The sequence below is a fragment of the Falco rusticolus genome, chromosome 1 (assembly GCF_015220075.1).
Source record: "Falco rusticolus isolate bFalRus1 chromosome 1, bFalRus1.pri, whole genome shotgun sequence".
NCBI classification, from domain to species: Eukaryota; Metazoa; Chordata; class Aves; order Falconiformes; family Falconidae; genus Falco; species Falco rusticolus.
Window position 1 is genome coordinate 117,836,234 of NC_051187.1, and position 18,235 is coordinate 117,854,468.

The 18,235-nt window shown below is 35.5% G+C and overlaps 1 protein-coding gene across 3 annotated transcripts in view; it reads right to left on the reverse strand.

Moving 5' to 3' along the window:
- Positions 1 to 1,459: 1,459 nt before the first annotated feature.
- The window catches only part of PCDH10 (protocadherin 10), a 38,560-nt gene continuing 21,784 nt past the window's right edge, over positions 1,460 to 18,235 (reverse strand). Inside the window, exons 5-7 of one of the 3 annotated variants that reach the window (XM_037397747.1) lie at positions 11,152 to 11,247; positions 9,071 to 9,145; positions 1,460 to 6,645 (exon numbers count right to left, since the gene is read on the reverse strand). In XM_037397747.1, coding sequence (XP_037253644.1) covers positions 9,111 to 9,145; positions 11,152 to 11,247 — 131 coding nt within the window. In that variant the 3' untranslated portion in view covers positions 1,460 to 6,645; positions 9,071 to 9,110. The remainder of the gene's footprint in view (positions 6,646 to 9,070; positions 9,146 to 11,151; positions 11,248 to 18,235) is intronic. The other 2 variants (XM_037397757.1, XM_037397766.1) reach the window with 2 other exon arrangements.

The following is an 18,235-nucleotide window of genomic DNA, read 5'->3' on the forward strand; positions in this document are numbered from 1 at the left end:
CGCAAAAACTGAATAGCCGTGAGCTCCAAGGGCATCATTTAGCCTCATCTTCAGTGGGCTGAGCAGGAGAATGTTTGCTTGCATTCATCATTTTTTTTTGCAGATAGCATAAGCCACAAAAATATATTGCTCTCGTGGTGAAAACTTTCTCTTTCGTGGTATTTATGTTCCTGAACAAAGCACTATTTAAGTACTATTTAATATTAAGTAATGTCATCTGTGAGACTAGGAAAAGCAGAGAACATTCTTTCCGCCACTCCCCCACCCCCTCCACCTTTTTCTTCTTCACAGAGGAACACTACTGCCACACTACTGCTCTTCTGTCAGCATCGCGTAAAGTTTCTGCCCTAAATTATACTGCTACCTGCCTAGAAAAGCTGTAGTGATGGGGTGGAATTACCAGGTAATTTTGACATCAGATCTCATCTAGGTCTTTTTTTCTGTTATTGTCATCAAATGGGAATACCCCACACGCTGAGGCGAACATGCAAGCCCTTCAGAGGACTGCTTTTATACTCCTAGTAAAAGTTAGACCAGAAAAGATGATAGGAAACATCTTTCAGTCTAGCTCTGAAAGGAGGTAACGTGCTTAGGATCTGTTTGTTACCTTCCAAAGCAAAACCTACCGAAATACTCATTGTGGAGGTTGTATTTTCTTTGCTTTTTTTGCTCAGATTTTCAGCCAACAGCTATGGCAGTGTAAGAATACCCTGCTCCAACGAATTTCTAATTCTCTGCCCTTCTGCATAGTAAAAACATGAACCTACCTCTTCAGGACTGCATTTCTGTCTTTGTCTTAGAAAATCTAAACAGTGATATCATTTAACTTCTTGTGTTATTTTGCTTTGAGATAAAATTATTAGAAATATGTCTGGTATAAACTGACAGGTAGCCATGTCCAGATTTCCAGACTTGATTGCACAGCTTGTTAAAAGCAGAGCTAGTGAAGTTTCCCTTTTTCTGGTGTCAAATAATTTTATTGTAGGCTGCTCTTGCTTAAAAATGCATGTGCATAAAGAAAGAAATGAAAACTTCCTTTTGCTCTCCTTCAAATCACTGTAGCTTGGGCCATTGCCTTTAATGGAATTAGGCTCTGATGCATATAAAATACAGTTCAGTTTTGCAACCTGAATGTTTGGATCCAAGATTTCTAAAAGTTAAGATTGGTTTGGTTACATTCCCTTTACCATGTTGTCGTAAGGCTTTGTTATACGTTACTTTTTCCTGTTGGTGTAACTCAAGGATGAGTTTTTCGAAATATGCTTTGAAGCTGAGCATCAGATGAACTTTAATCTTTGAAGTGCATGTATTTGGAAGCAAACTGTTTCATTAATCATTTGGCTTAACTGAATTTTCCATATGGTATAATATACATAAATACTTCAGTATATATTCACCTGTTGCCTTCGGCTCTCTTCAGTAAGAATGGTAAACGTTACCTGAATCCTGTCTGCCATTTTTGATATCTTCTGATTGACTAAAGTGGTTAACATCCAGAGGACACTTTAATCAAGTGCTGACACAGCGAACAAGAAAGCTTTAGCACAGTATGTTTCATCTTGACTCAGCAAGATTTCCAGCACTCACATTTATACATTTTTTGACAGGATGCTTCCTAAATGAAACATTTGCCTTCTGGAGAACTACACCCACATAGATTTCATTTTTCCTGATGTCTGTCAATATCATGAACTTTATTAACAAATTCAAATTCAAAAACAATTTCAATTCAAGAAAGCTGTCCACATTAGTTCTTGCTCGTTTCTTACATATGAGGATATCTACAAAAACACAGATGCTTGTCAATGGATTTTAATGGATGTGTGTATTTGTTTATATATATGTATCTATTTCATACCAAGACAGATTAGCAGATTAGAGACAAAATAAAATGAAGGAGCTCTTCAAGAAGAATTTGAGCTCTGACTGTAGGGATCAGTGCAATGGATTTAACTCACAGTTTCAGAATTTCTCATAGTATAAGATAATCATAAAATCTTGCTGGCTGTCTTTTACATTACTGCAAATTGAATAAACAACTTTCAGTTCTTTAGAGACATCTGATGCCAATGTTTTGCAATCAAATTGCAATAAGTAAATGTATCTCAGATATACTTATTTTGGCCCCTATGCCTTTGTATAGATTTTAATTCAAAAGTCCCAATGCCATGAAACTCAAGACTTGAACATGGAACGATGGCAGGATATGATCAGCTTTCTCCATATAAGACATACAAATATTTAACAGCCTTGCAAAATTGCAATGACAATTTATCAGCCTAGGAAGACTATCTATGTATCCACCCTTTACCCTGAGGAATGATAGTACTAAAAAAAAAAAGAAAAAAAAAAAAAAGAAAAAAAGTCTACTATGGGCAGGTAGAATTTTGAAATTCAAATAACAAAATGTCTGCTTGGTTGTGGGTATAATGCATGAAGAAGGGGCTGAATTCAAACCTTGAATGCAATCCTCCATTCTACACTAAGGAACAAGTCTAACTTTGTAGTATCATAAATGTATTTCTATCCTTCTGTTTGCATTTACTGATAGGAGCATACTCCTGTAAGAAAAAATCCAGTGACAACTTACCAGGTTTTGAACTATAATTATATACACACACACATATCTCCCCACACACATATATAGTGACTATAATGGAGGAAGCATAATCTTCACAAATTGTATTTATCTGTGCATTGTCATTCCACTTAATTTTGCAACAATACTGATGAAAAATTACTACACCTTGTTCAAATCAGCTGAGAATATATTAATGGAAATACCTCTTCTGTTTTTCTTTCTTTCAATAGGCAGCTTAGTAAGAACTTGCATTAAATAGCTGGCATTTTATTTCAAGTAGTGAAATGTTCTAGTATTTCTAAGTTTTGGAAGAATCCATCTGAAAGAAACTAAAGTCTGATTCTGAAGAAAGTGAATAGGCAAGCTGCTTAGAAATCCATTGCTACATATCTAAATCAGGAATTGGGGGGGGGAGGGGGTAAGGATTTACAGATCTGATTCCACTTCGTTATCCTTTATAAGATGCTGTCTTCTGTATTAGAACTCTAATTTACTCCAAAGACATAGACAGCTTGTTCTCTTATGCTCATAAAATGTAAATTAAAACATTGAATATTGCTTCTGATACCTAATTGAAGGATACAATACTCTTATCCCTACAACTGTGTACAGAACACATCCGCCAAAGCTTAGCGTGCCCTACGAGGAACATCAGAGAACAGCAGGACTGAGAGGCTAGTCCATGCTTTTTCTCTGAGGCAAGTTTAAGTACACTTGTATCATCCCTGACAGCTATTTTTTGAACTGTTTTTGAAAACGTTTAATGAAGGAGATTTCATAACCTTTCTTATCCCAGCTTATGGATGTAGATATTCCCCCTTAATATCTAAACATTTTCTGACTACTTCAGTTTACTTTTGTGTCCAATATGTAAACCAGAGTCCTTATACGTTTGCACGGCCTATGCTTAAAGGCAGAGGCGAATACAAAAGCTGATGTTTAAAGGCATTTACATACCTATCACTGCAGATAGGCACCTAGTGGCATGACGAAGTACAGGGGAGATGCTGAACAAGTCAATTTCAATGGGAGCTGGCTGGATGCAGCAAGTATCTTCCCCGTTAACACAAAGAAATGGGAGAAATGAGACTCTGTACTGCCCAATGTGCTTCTCAGCACTTCTCTTGGGACACAGCAGCTATGTACTGGGTTTCGATGTGTCCTAAAGCTTGTATCATCAAATGTTATCATACTAAAATTCACAGTGAGCTAGGGAAATGGGCAAAAGTTACGCGTCTAAATATCTTGGGAGCCCAGACTGCAATACTTAAAAACTTCCTTTTCCTCAACAGTTCTGCATCCTATCATGATTTCCTCTGGGAGTCTCCCAATAAATTCCGAAGGATTTCTGTGCGTATATGGTCCAATGTCTACGTTATCTAACATTAAAAAAAAAAAAGAAGAAAATAAATCGGTATATGCATTACATACACTGTTCATGGAAAGAGTTCTGTTACAGCAATGAGTGACAGGGTATGATATGGTTAAGTTTTTCAGACAAAATGGCATGCAAAATGTGAAGGCAGTTTCATTAAATAAAAACACTTCAATTGTCCATGGCAAAACATTTCCTTTTCCTCCCAAAGACTGAAAACAACCTTAAAGGTTTACAGTATATGTCTAATATTAAAGAGATACTTAAAAATAAAGAAAACCCAGTTCTAAGAAGAGCAAGGACTTTCTTGCTTTAAAAGCAGAAACAAGACGTTAGCAAACTCCTTTAAATGAAATATTTGTCACAAATTTCATTGCTTTTCTTCATAAAATTAACAGAGCCTGTAGGTTACTAAAGGTCCTGCTACCTACAGCTAGAGAAACATTTCACTGTTGTGTTTGCTCAAATCAATAGCTATTGTTGGTGCTTTTTTTGTGTGTGTTTTGTATAATATATAATTTTTAAAAAAGATCCCACAAAATATTTTGTAGTTACACATATGTGTTAGACATACACATTAAAAGTGTTTAACAAGCATATTTTTTTCTTCGGAGTATTAAATTAACAACATTGGGGCTTAGTCCAGTAGCTGTTTGTACAAAGATCTCTCACAAACTGATCAGGAGTCTTTTTTCAATCCATAGCAGGATGGTTTCCGTACAGATGATTTATATATTTCTATCTAATAGAAACTGTCATCGTAAACAAACAAACAAAGCAAAAGGAAGAAACCCAAACTCTATTATGACATAGCAGTGGCTAAATTCAGCTTCTCACACATTCATCCTGTGGCAGCATTTGTGCGGATGTCAGAATTTCTACATAACAGCATGATCCAAATTCCACTGCAATCAGTAAGAAGTTTTCTCTTGTCTTACTTAATATTGAATAATTGCTAGGAATTTGTTCAAATTTGGCTAGACATTGGTTGGTAACACAGTGTTCTCTCATTTGTTTTCAATATTTGACATATTAAGATACAGTGGGGGAAAAAAAACACAATACAAAAAGGAAAAAAAAAAGAAAAAAATTTACTAGATTTTTACATTTAGTAAATGGTACTTAAACTCCATGGACATGAAAGTAATTTTAAACTTTACCTTTGAAATTTTACCTTTTTCAATATTTCATAGAAAAGAAACGCTCTAAGATACCGTTTTGGACCACAGAATTATTACAGAACATAAAGATTATATGCAAGGGCTTGATGCTTGATCCTTTTCCCAGCAAAGATGGTGGCCAACCCTATTTTAACTCCAGTGGGAGAGGGGTCAGCTGAGAATGTGCCATGTTCCTAATTTCAAATCTCCTTTGTGATTAAAGAGTCAATAGTTTATAGCATATACTTTGCCTTTGTAATTTGAATTCTATCAACAACTATTCCTAGCCACAAGAGAAATATTTTTAGGCAACATATTTGTATAGTTTCACAAAACTATGTCAAAAAGAGATGTGTGGGTGTTTGTGTGTGTGTACATATGTATGTATGTATGCATACTTATGAGTTTGGGATGATTTTCTTAAAATACTTAACTTCACTTACATTATATCTTACATTGCAAAATGTACAGACACCCAGTGTTCTTTTTAACAACATATACAGGTGAGTTTATAGAGCCTTATAAAAGATTTTGTGATTCCAAATTAAAAACCATAGAAATATAACCAAAATAATGGAGAGTGATGTATACCTCTGACAGTACATAGCGCTCATTCTGGTAATATTGACAGCTGCATCTTTGGCATTGAAAATTCATTACAACTTTTAGACAAAATGTTGTTGCTTACAGCTTTTTTTTTTTTTTTTAAACAAGAAAAACAGGATTGACCAAAATATGAATATTGGGGAAGTACTATTAAAGGTTTATTATATTTTTGTTTTCAGCAAGGATAGCTTAGGAACCCTGAATTACCTTCTCACTTTAGTGTATGGTGTAGACTGTATGAATCCATTTAAAAATCAACTAAGTTGTACCACATTTTCCGGAAAATTATATATAATATAATATATATATATTTTATATTTATTTAGAAGCTTTGAAATAGTACAGTAAACACTTTGCAACACGGTGTATAAACTACAGAATGTCTTTGATAATTTTGTGGGTCACCAGATTAACAACATTTTTATGACCCACAGGTGAAAAGAACATGATCACAATCTCTCTTGTAAAGTTGGAATAGTTTGGGGAACACTTGATCACACAAAAATAATATAAAACAGTCAAGTTTAAAACAGTGATATTGCATTTATAATGCACATTTCTTTTATCTGTACGATTGGCTTCTTGTGGTGAATATAAACATCTAAAGGGCTCAGTGACATTTTGGAGAGAGAAAGATATATAGTGCTGTAAACAGGCACACACTGATCAGAGAGGCAAGATCAGTTGCCTCTGAAGTTTCTACAGTTCTACACATTTCAACTCATTTCTCAGGCCTGCTGAGAGCAATTAGGTCCTATTGTTGGCCATGATGTCTCCAACAGCACACAAATCCTTCAGTTACACAGAACTGGATGGCCAAGATAATGAAGTTGAAAGTTGATGCTTTTTGTTGGTCGACTTTTGTGCAAATCATGCTGCTTCGGGTAAGTCCTGTAGAAGTGACTAGCATATCCTTTTCCGTGCTGCAGGAAAGAAAGAAAGACAGACACTTCTGAGAGGCAATTAAAAAAAATAAAAATCAAGTCTCCAACAGTTCTCGGGTTTAGTATTTCATAGAATGTAGAGAAACAATCAAAACTTGTCACAAACTGTCGCTTAAAATTCCCACTGTAGCAAATAGTTTAACACTGATTCACCTTTCAGAGAAAAGTCTTTTTGAGGCTTGATAGCCCGAAAACCAAACTTCACATGCTGTTTTATTATTCTGTCTAACACTGTCATGGCAAGTATTCCAGTGTGCCTACACTGCATCAGTATAAGAACAAGGCAAACAGTCAGACTTGAAGGTTCAATATTACCGGAGCTTCCAAGCCTATTTTTCCCTAGTTCAGTTTGTTATTTGAGGCAAGATCTAGAATCCCCCAAAGATTCAGAACCTGGTTTTCCCTCTCTTTCAAAGTAAACCATTATCCTCATCACCAAATGACCCTTTAGTGTGGTCCGACAGAGACGAAAAAATGGTGCATTAGTGCTACAATTCAAATTTCAGCATTTACTGTCAGGCTGGAAATTAACTTGTGTTACACAGATGAAGAAGGTCAGTGCATTAGCAAACCCACATTCTAATCCACCAGCTGTGGTAGCTCTATTACCTCAAGACACTGGCTATTTTAACTGTAATTGGGAGCAAAGGTAACAAATTATTTGTACTAGCATTCAGGAAGACCCTAGGTTAAATTCTGACCTCAGTCACACATGAAGTTGAGACAAAGAACTAACTCACTTGCTGAAGTATTATTATCATTATTATTATTATCATTAGTACTATTACTATTATTATCATCAACAGCATTATTGTTTGGAAAATCTTCACTGTTTAGAAAAGCTTGTAATGATAAAATCAGGTTTTACCTTAGCTCCAAATCAACTAAATCCCTACCTGAAATTCAGTATATTTCTGTGCATAAAGTGTTACAACTAGAAAAAAAGAGGAATCCTAACTTTAAAATAAATCTTTGAGTCAAGCCATGCACATATACATGTTAATGCTTGCATGCTGACACACAAACACATCCAGTCTCCGTTCCATTTAACATAAATATATACAATAGCCATACTTATTCACTATATATATTCACTAGTAAACATACGAAATGTATCTACTGTATCACAGGGAAGTTAGATTACTTACAGGAAAATGTTAACATGGGTGTTGTATGTACGTCTAATCTAGCCTGCCTATGCCATAGGATGTACGTGGAAAAATGTGAAAAACATTTATCTTTGTCTATTGAACCTATCTGTTCAACATATAGACAATTGCCAGATGTGTTACTAACATAAAAATTAAAACATCAAATATATTAGGGTTTGGATGTTTCAATTCTGTAGCAAATTAGCAGCAGAATTAGAAAGGATTTTTAAAAGCTTCTGCAAGATTTTTTTTAACACTGTAGTTAAGATTAATGAGATAAGAATGTTCATGATGTTTTGATGCAGTACAGGATCACACCAATTAAGTTTCTAGACATCTTTTAAAATATCTCATGAAATACTACGAGAAACAATCATTTTAATAATAGTAATAACACTAATAACAGTAACAAGACTTGTATTTGACCTTCGAAATTTTTTTCCAAAAGTTCACTAATAATTTCAGTTCTCTTGTAAATATGTAGGTACAGTAGTCTGGATTGCTGTCTGCCACTGAGGAACTCATGCTGTAGTACAGACATGGTAGGATTTTCATGGGAGAAAAATATACAGATACAGAGCCGGGGCAATTGCTGCTTTCATGCAGCACTGCTGTCCTGCTCCTGTCTGACAGAGTGCATTGGGGTGGTCGTGTGGCGCTGGAGGTGCACAGCAAAACCTGTTTACAATATTCTTTCAGATACTACAGACATTCACTTAAGGGCTGTGTCCAGTCTTTTGCCATGCAAATTAGTGTGCTTTTTAATTTTTTAATTTCAGTTAATATGCTTATGTTACAAAACAATTGTGCTATTTTACAGCAGTAACTAAATATTACACATTAGGGTGTAGAACACCTGCAAGTCTCTCCACCTACAAAAATCCTTGTCCCAAATCCTAAAATATCCTCTGCCAACACATAAAATGCATTGGATTTCAAAGGCAACTTTTGTCCTCCGTGGTTTGTTTTTTTTTTTTCCATGTATTTGCACAGAAATTTATGTGCTAGCAAATCTCTCCATGTCTATACCAGCTTCCGTCTTTTTACAGATGGGGAATATAAATCAGAGAGGTTAAATGGAAAGGAGGATGGACTTAGCTTAAAACAGAGAGCAATGAAAGTTCTGACATCTGCTTCTGGCTCTGTGTGTGTGCATGCATGTGTGTTCATTATTAAATAAACTTTAGTAAGAAACACTGAGCCTCTCTGTATCACAATTTCTCCATCTGTAAAATGGGAATAATATTGCTTACCTATCTCCTAGAGGTGCAGGAAGGTTTAAATCACTATTCTTTATAATCCACTTTGAGATCCAGAGATGGCAAGTGCTATAGAAATGGAAGTATCAGAGTCAGTGTAAGAGCTGGAACAAGAACACCATAATTTCTGGTGCCTAATATCTCCTCTGAGATCACAGCTCTCTCTTTCATCCCTATTTTATCTCCCGTTCCGAACTCTCAAACTAGTGCATAGGGAAGCCTCAAGTCTGTGTGAGTATGGGTACTAGATAGAGGGTTTTAATAAGCCATTTCAAAATTCTGTTAATGTAATTATACTATTTGTACATATATTCTAATAGTATTTGAGGTGAACAAGATGATTAAAGAATCACAAGTATTCCACTTGAAATTCTTAGGGTACATGATTCATGCTGTACTGACTATTGGTCCTTCCTCAAAGACCTTAACAAAGATTTTGAGTGTTACAGTAAGAGCGCTTAATGAATAAAAGTAATATGGAATTGCAATAAAAACTGGAAATACAACCCAGAAAAAAATACATTAAAATTCATTTGTTCCTCAGTACACATAACTAAGCCTCCCATTCACAGTTAGCTAATTCTGTGTAAACTGAGAGAAGAAATGCAAAGACATCGGTGGTAGATGAATAGAAAAAGAAATGAAAAACACTAATATGAGAAGGAGAAAATAGAAAATAAAATATGCAATGATTATTCCTAGCTTATGAATCAGAAATAACAGTACATACTGCAAAGCCCTAGTCTGTCTAATAAATCTTCCTTTCACCCTGTTGTGAATCATCCTATTGCATCCAAACTTGATGTCAGACTACTATTTTACAGCCATGAACATAGTCATATACATTTCCTCTTTTGGCAAACCCTAGGAGGGATTGCCTGCACTTGGAAGACCTTCAGACGCTCTGAAACAACATTTTCCTCCTGCTTAGTATTGCTAGCTAATCTGACTAGGACGGAGAGAAGGCCTGTTGCTTCCCTCCACAGCTGGCAACCAAAGCAGGAAAAGAAAACACATCCTATATCTTTTATAACTATTGTCACTTTTCACTCTATATTTAACTATATATTATTCACACTATATTTAAGAGCACCATAAATTCCCACAGCACTGTATCTGTTAAAACAGAATGACTGCACAGTTCCCCCAAGTGCCAATGGTCTAAAGATCCAAATGAACCCCTGGATAATAAAACCTCCAAAGAACATCACATGCCAGGCATGCTGCTGCTCTTACAGAAATATTGCCGATCTCCCTTCACTTAGGAGAAAGAAGATGCTTGAACCTAAAACCTTCTCTTTTAAATCAAAGCAAGCTATGCAACAGGAGAACAGGGGAAAAAGCCAGGTTGTAAACTGTCATCTTCCTATTTCAGATCCAAATTCTGTAAATTACCACTATATCCAAGTAATATTTGTCTTCGTATGGGCTTTCAGACACAGGCTTCTATGCAAGCGCTCAATGCATTACTTTTTTTCTTGCGGGTCCCCTGTAAAAAGCATGTGCCCCACCACGCTACATTTATGCGTGGTCACGTGGTCCCCACGCAACAGTGCAACTAATGCAGAGATTACAGGAGGCTGTGATCTCCTGCGTTACACCCAGAAATAGCCCAGCTATTCAGGCTTTTTGGTGAAAGCCTTTCACTTGTAGTGAACAATAATTTAAAAAGGAGTTAATTACCTCACGTACATGATGGCAATGTTGGTTTTAAATTTGCATTATTAACTTTAATTCTCTTTATATTTTTATGGTTTGCTTTACAGTCTATATGTTAACTGTAGCAGATGAAATACCGCCCTTCACTAAGTCCCATTAGTTTTGACAGAGCCGGGAATGGATAATTCTAGTGGCAATCAACAGACTGCAAATTCAGCATTCTTGTTTTAACTTGGCGCAATGAATAGAGACCAGGACTCAAGCGGTGGTGGAAGGCATTCTGTATGAAAGAACTGTATGAAAGAAAGGCTGTTTCAGCTAACCTCAAGCTCTAGTTCAGTTATCAGCAACTATATTTTTGGAAAGAGGTCAACAAGTGAACGGGAATGCAGAGTAAACTACCATAGCTGCCTCACCCTTTGTAGTGGTGCATCCAGGTAAAGGGTGAGACACACGGCTGGGGCTGGGGCTGGGGGATGTAGGATGGGGATTACTCTGCTGCCACCCATGTTCTGTGAATAAAAAAGTATTCCGGTCATTGCATGTGTCAATTCAGTATCTTTTTCAATCCATAAAGTCTTTTTTTTTTTTTTTAATGAGCTATTACTTAAGCTTTTCAAAGCATTGCTAATAATACTTTATGAAAACTCCATTAACGACATTATAAAAAGAGATTGTCTTATCCAGTCCGATAAACTTGGGTACACAAATATAAAAATAATATTTTCTCATATATCTTTTCCTCATAAAGTAATTTCAGGGGAACATTTTTCCTCTTCTCTCAAGGCTTTAGTTAAGAGATTTTGTGTGTCATATCTATGTACTCTGTAGAGCACACACGGACAAAATAGCTTGCACTCCAGATGCCCATGTTACATTTTACACAATTAATGTGGTTTTGTTAACTCTGCATTATACCAAATAGTTGAAAAAAGGAAGATGGAACATACTTACTCTTGTACTTAAAAATAAAATAAAAAAGGCCAACTGTCTCCTAACATCACTGAGTCAGTTGGCTCCGGCAGCCGCTGTTTATGTGCTTATGTATATGTCTGAAGACTCCTGAAGACCACCAAGAGAGTTGGGTAAGAACGAGACCACATTCTGCCTAGCCATTTCTGGCATGTGACAAGATACGGAAGGCAGAAGAAACTTCTGCACATGAACATGTAAGTTGCACCAAGGCAGAAATTGTCCCTAATAAAGCCATGGAATTCAGTATGACTGAAAAGTTCTTTCCGGGATCTGCAAAACCTGAAATATAAACATTGTTTCTAAGATAAACTAACAGCATTTGGACTGATGGGTACAATTACCCAGATTTCATGTGAAACAAACAAAAAAAAAAAACCAACCTGGGAGCATTAGGTCTTCAGGCTGTGAATAAATAAAGTAGGCCAAAATGCAGAAGTTTGTAATTGTCGAACTGAATCTTTTCTGGAAACAGACTTGCTTTTAGCTAAATAAATAAACACCACAGACCATTAAAATCTTTCCTTCCTCTAAGAATACAACTTTACTTCTGGAACAAAGACGATTATGCTAAAAAGCTGTCTTTTGTGTAAAATAATGTAACCACATGTATTGTCCTTTCCTTTTGTCTTATATTAAGTGCATACATTTTCATGTCTATATTAATTTAAGTTAGTTCAAGAAGCAGTGATTCCCAGCCAAGCCAAAATTTGACAGTTTTGTGGTGGGTGCTGCACTGACCATAATCTAGTGAACGTGACAAATAGTTTTACTTACTCCGTGAAAAGGGGGAAAGTGTTTTTTTGCACTTAGGTGTGAAACTCCAGTTTTCAAATTCAAACTTAGTGTTGAATTCTGTATCAACAACTTCAACAGATTATCAGTCTTTTTTGAAAAAAGTTTATTGATCAAATCTCCGACTGACATATATTGCCACTTCTATTACCTTCACTTCAAGATTGGAAAATACATACTTAAAGATGTTTTTTAGGTTTGGAACATGTCTTAGTAAATATTTTCACATGGCAAATGGGATACTTGATACAAATGTTGACACATCATGACAGTCACTGAAATAATGTTTCTCTGGTGCCACTGAGTGCTCTGAGATTTATATTCTACCTGGACTTAGCTGATCCTCTGAAAGAGAGAGAGAAGGAAAAAAAAAAAAAAAAAAAAAGCGCCTTTCGGTCCTTATGAATAAGTATCCAAGTCCCAGTTCATGTAAGCACCAGAAAAAATTTCTTTCTGTCTAGGACTATCCTCAAGCATAGGCTTAAGTTTAAGCACTGACCTTAATCAACATGTGCTTTACATTAAACATACGATTAAAAAGGATTTTCTTTTGAATCAAGTCCTGGATTTTGTTGTCAATGTTCTGTGGCACACAAGATACTTTTATGTGTATTTGATTTACTGTTCTAAATGCTGACTTTTTTTTTTCTTTTTTTTTCCCCTGCCAGCAACTGCCCAGTGGCATAGTACATGTCAGATTTGATTTATCTCTGGTTGCCATTATTTACTACAGAAACAATGCTTTTTAGTTACTACAATTCAGCACAGAAAGTGCCAAACTATATTCTATAACGTACCATAAAAATACCACAGACAGTTTTCCCACAAGATATGGCGAGCAGAAGAAAGCATTTTCATCTTCCTGTACTATTATAACTGTTATTATCTACCTGAAAACACTAAAGATAATACATGACATCACCATTATATTAAGAGAATCATGGAATATTTAATTTTGCAAGAGTTCTTATAATTATGTACTGTATTAAGACCTATTAAATAACTCCTAAATTATTCCTGATGTATGTCAAACTTAGCACAGAGCATATTCACTAAGAATATTTTCAATTTCTCCATCAACAACTTCTTCTAATTGCATACATGTTCTAGTAGCAAATTCCCATTTTTCCCAGCTCTCTGTAAACTAATAATTCTGGTAGTCTCCTTTGTAATACCAGTATTACAATTTATTTTTTTTAAAGATTGCTTGTATATTTGTATGCAACAATGTTTTCTCCTCCTCAATCTTCATTCCTTCTTCCTTCATGCAGTTTTGGGTTTGGTTTTTTTTTTCCCCAAAATTCACCATTTTATTGCACTTCTCTGAAATCTACAATATTCATCTCTTTAAGCTGACAAGCCTGAAAATGAACATGTCAGTTTGAGAGTTAACCAATGCAGTATACACTAAAGGCTGGCTACAATGTGACTTTAAAATTTTCAGTGCCCTGGGGAGACGAGGAGGAATATGAAACATTCCTCTTAAATTGCTCTTAAATGCCTAAGTTCCCTATAGATTCATGGGAGAAGCAGACACGTCTAAGTCATCATTTGGTGGCCTTCAGACGTGCCTAAATTAATCGTGCTGGATTTGGCCTGAAATAATTAAATTTACTTGTTCTTACACGAGGTAACATGCATTACAGTATTACCTCAGCATCACACAGTGTATTCCTATCCAATTTATCTTTGCCATGATGTTTTTTCCACCACCCCTCTCTCCTAGCAGGGGTTAGGTGGCATCAGGGTCTGGCAGGTATGTCCCCTTTCTTTTTGTAAAAGTTTTATTTTTCACATCTAAAGCACAGGACTCAACTTTGTTTTTCATGAGCAGTACATACTGAGATTTCAGAGTCCTTCCCAGTTTACCAAGATAACACACTTAAGTATGTCACACAAACTTCTCACAATCCTTTCAAAACTTCTCTTATTCAGAAAGGCATACAGGCTCAGTTTCTACCCATGAACGGTTTGCCCGGGACCATTCTTCATCACTTAAGTCTACCAGAATGGAATGATTTATATCCACATTATTAAAATTTCTCAGCCGTATTGAGCAATATATGGGGGCCACATAGTGTGATCATATTCAATCTGCTTTCAGAAATGATCCCTGGCCTGTGTTCTGACACTGGCACCATGTTTGTTAGGGAAGAAAGCTAGCTGACACAGGCTAACGGCATGCCAGAGTGTAGGAGTACAGACCATAACAATCCAGTGCTGGGAAGGATCCTGTTTAATTAATTAGAAGCAGTATAGCCATATTGGACATAATGAATATTGCAAGTACAAAGCACACAGCACTTTATCTCAAGTAGAGCAGAAAAAAAGTTACTACTACATCCCATTTGTAAGCAAGAACTTTTTGAGATCTCAATTCCTATCAATGCACCCAGAGCTGTGTGCAGCTACATTCAACTGTCATCTCAATTCCAACTGAGAATAGATGGACATCAAATTAAAGCACAAATAGGAAACTAAAAAAGTCACAAAGTGACAGGATTTTACTCTGACATAAGATGAATCCACAATATCAGCATCTATAAAATCCCTTATGAATAAAGAAAGGTTGCATTCAAGCAGTTTCTTAATGAATCCTTTTCCAGTGCTGAATGCAGCCATGATGCTGGAGGTGAAAAGATAAAGTCAGAAGACTCAGGTCACTTGCTAAAACAGGAGTCTGTCATTCCCGAAACTTCTTTGGTGAATCTACTCTGCATCCATTTTTTGTTTCTTTCTAATCCACATTACTCCTGATAACCTGTGAAAATGTCATGTAAAATAACATCATTTACACATAATGAAATAGATTCGTGTGTATGCAAGAAATGCAGATTCACTCTTGCAACTCATACATGCACATAGTTTTCAGGTAGAATTTAGGAAGCAAGTTCTGAAGGTTTGCTTCCTCACGTCCGCGATATTTTCTTCAACCAACAAAGACCTACCCTACCAAAGAAAGAAATTAAATTACCTTAGAAGTGTTTGGATTTTCAGTGAATCCACATTGATTACTTTCCTCATACTTTGTTCTTCCAACAATGTATTACGTATTGAAGTTAAACATGGCGTTCTAATTGTCTGTATCTCCTGTCTCCTGACTGACAAGAAGGTACCAAATACATCATTTTTCACTCTTCTGACTTCACCATACTCTGTTTCTAAACCAAATTAAATATATTGACAGCTCCTTCCCAGCAGCTGTCATCCTAATGCTAGCATGGAACTGTGAATTCTCAGTGGTTAGTGTACGAACAGAGTGTTTACAGGCTGGCCAGATACATAGCAATGCCGATCCCTACAGCGCGCTTCTCCAGACACAATAAATAGATGTGGTTCCTTCTCCTCCTGGCTATTCGTTGCATTCTTTAATTGGCTTTCCCTGTTTTTCTCCTTCGGTCGAGGAAAAAGAAAAGGGAGGGAGGTCCTCAAAAATTAAAGCAGTGGAAATGACAGTGGAAAATCAGAGTTACTGAACGCAGCAAGAGAGCCAGAAACAAGAGTAATTTCCTCTGCTGTGTAGACCGAGGAGTTCCTCAGACAGAGGCGAGCAGAGGGGAAAAGACTTTGCTGCGCATAGACCCAAGACAAGGCACAATTTCTTCACAATTCAATTCTCCAGCTCCTGACTGTCACAATAAGGAGGTTTGTATGTTTAAGAATAGCATGTATCCATAATAAATAGCACTTGCTCATCAAAAATAAATAACTTTAGTGCCTTTGAAAATTTTAACTGCAAACATCTCATTGCTTTCCAAAGAGACTCACGTCCATAAGTGGCTAAATTACTTTTGTCATAGGATTTAAATTTATAGGACAAGAGGCATTTCTGAAATTTAAACCAGCACAACACGGTAATCTCAAAAATTACTCCTAAAGTTTCAAGCAATCTTTCTGCTGTCAGCCTTTTTTTAATTATTTTTATTTTTTATTTTTTTTTAAATATATTCCACTGGTAGGACTCCAGAAAATGGTATTTCATTATTTAGAAGAAAAAAAAAATATCTCCACAAATGGTATATTGATGGCAGACATAAGCACTCTCAAAATTGACATAAATGAATAAATACAGCACCAGTCTGAGATAGTTAGATGCACAAGACTTCTGTGTTCCAGTCAGGACTGGAAAATACAGACTTTTACAGCTATTAGAGGGAAAGAAATCATTGAAATGATAAATTTTTAAGAAAAACTAAAAATATTGTTTTCTTTCAAATAACAGTTACTCGAGGTTTTTTTAACTTTTTCAATTATTTTCCTGCACTGTAGTTGCAAAGAGCTCTAGAGTCATCTAGGATAAAAGACGCATGTAAAAACCTAATAACAGGTACTTTTTTTATCACTATTTTGTACATACTGGGTACTGTTAGTTCTGTCCAAGGTCACAGTTAAATAAAGAGATTCAAGCAAAGAGTATTTAAATATAACAGCTAACACCTGTGCTGTAAAATTAAGAATGCTTATGCTGTTTTCTGATATACATTATTTTCATAAAAATTTATAAAAATAATGTGATTTATAGGTTTTACTGGGCTACAGCCAAGTTATCTTTGCATATTTATGTATTCCTTTCTAATTCTGCTTTCTGAATTATCCATTTCCTTTCTATTATTGCAGTAATACTCTGTAAGTGTTCTTCCCTTTGAGCAATAGCTGCAACAGGAATATGTTCAGATAAAGAATGCAAACCAGTCATGAATGTGAGATAAAAATACCTTTCAGAAGTTATGCAATACTCATTGAACAGTGAATCATCGTAAGTGGTTTATTCAAGATCATAGAGTACCTATAATAATGAGTAAAAATACATTATAGTCATGCTCTTCCTTTATTATATTTTAATTAGTATTACCTGTTTAAGTTTTATTTCAGGTTTGGGGTTTTTTTAAAGTTTTATTTAACTAATAGAGATGATGCATATGAAGTGGCAAACTTCATATACATGAGGTATAAGTGGATAAATCCCTTAGCATTTCAGCTACAGAAAAAACGGGAACGCTTTATTAGAGTTTTTAGAAAAGTGGTCAGTCAGGTTTTTTAGCGTTATTAGATGTTGGCTTTTCAACTCAGCCTCCGTTTTTGCTGACCAGTTTTGCAGGTACAAAGTCATTCTCATTTGTGCAGAAATGAGAGCTGTATCCTGTCCCAGAGATAAATTCCTGGATATAAGTGAAGAGTTCCACTGTCTGTGGCAGGTTATGCAGGATATTCAGCTATGCAGATGAGATTTAAAGCTCAAAGACAGAATTTTAACATTCTTTTTCAGCACAAAAATGTAATATTCACAATGGAGCAACTCTTCTAATATAATTTGTTTACTCACAACAGTAAAAATTGCATTTCAATGCAACTTTTTTTTTTTTTTTAAATCCAGCATTACAGCGTTGTCTTTCCTCTTACCCCAAGAAATGAAATATGAACATGCAACTTATTGGTCTAATTTGTTTGTTTACTTCCATGCATTTTTACTTCAAGTATGTGTGAAAATCACAAACTGAGTTAAAAATTAATAATGAAGGGATCAGACAGCTTACAAGTTTACCTGATTTATATTAGAAATTAAGCAGGCTAATTTTAAAAGCAAAAGTGTAGACAGGCCTAATTTTTAAAAATTAATCAAGTGCCCCACTCAAAAGAGCTGTTATCTGTGTTTATGCAAATGTAATGCTAGTAAGTCTATCACAGCTGTGATAAAACTAGAGAAATAATTTTGAGAAATGAGATGTAACTAAA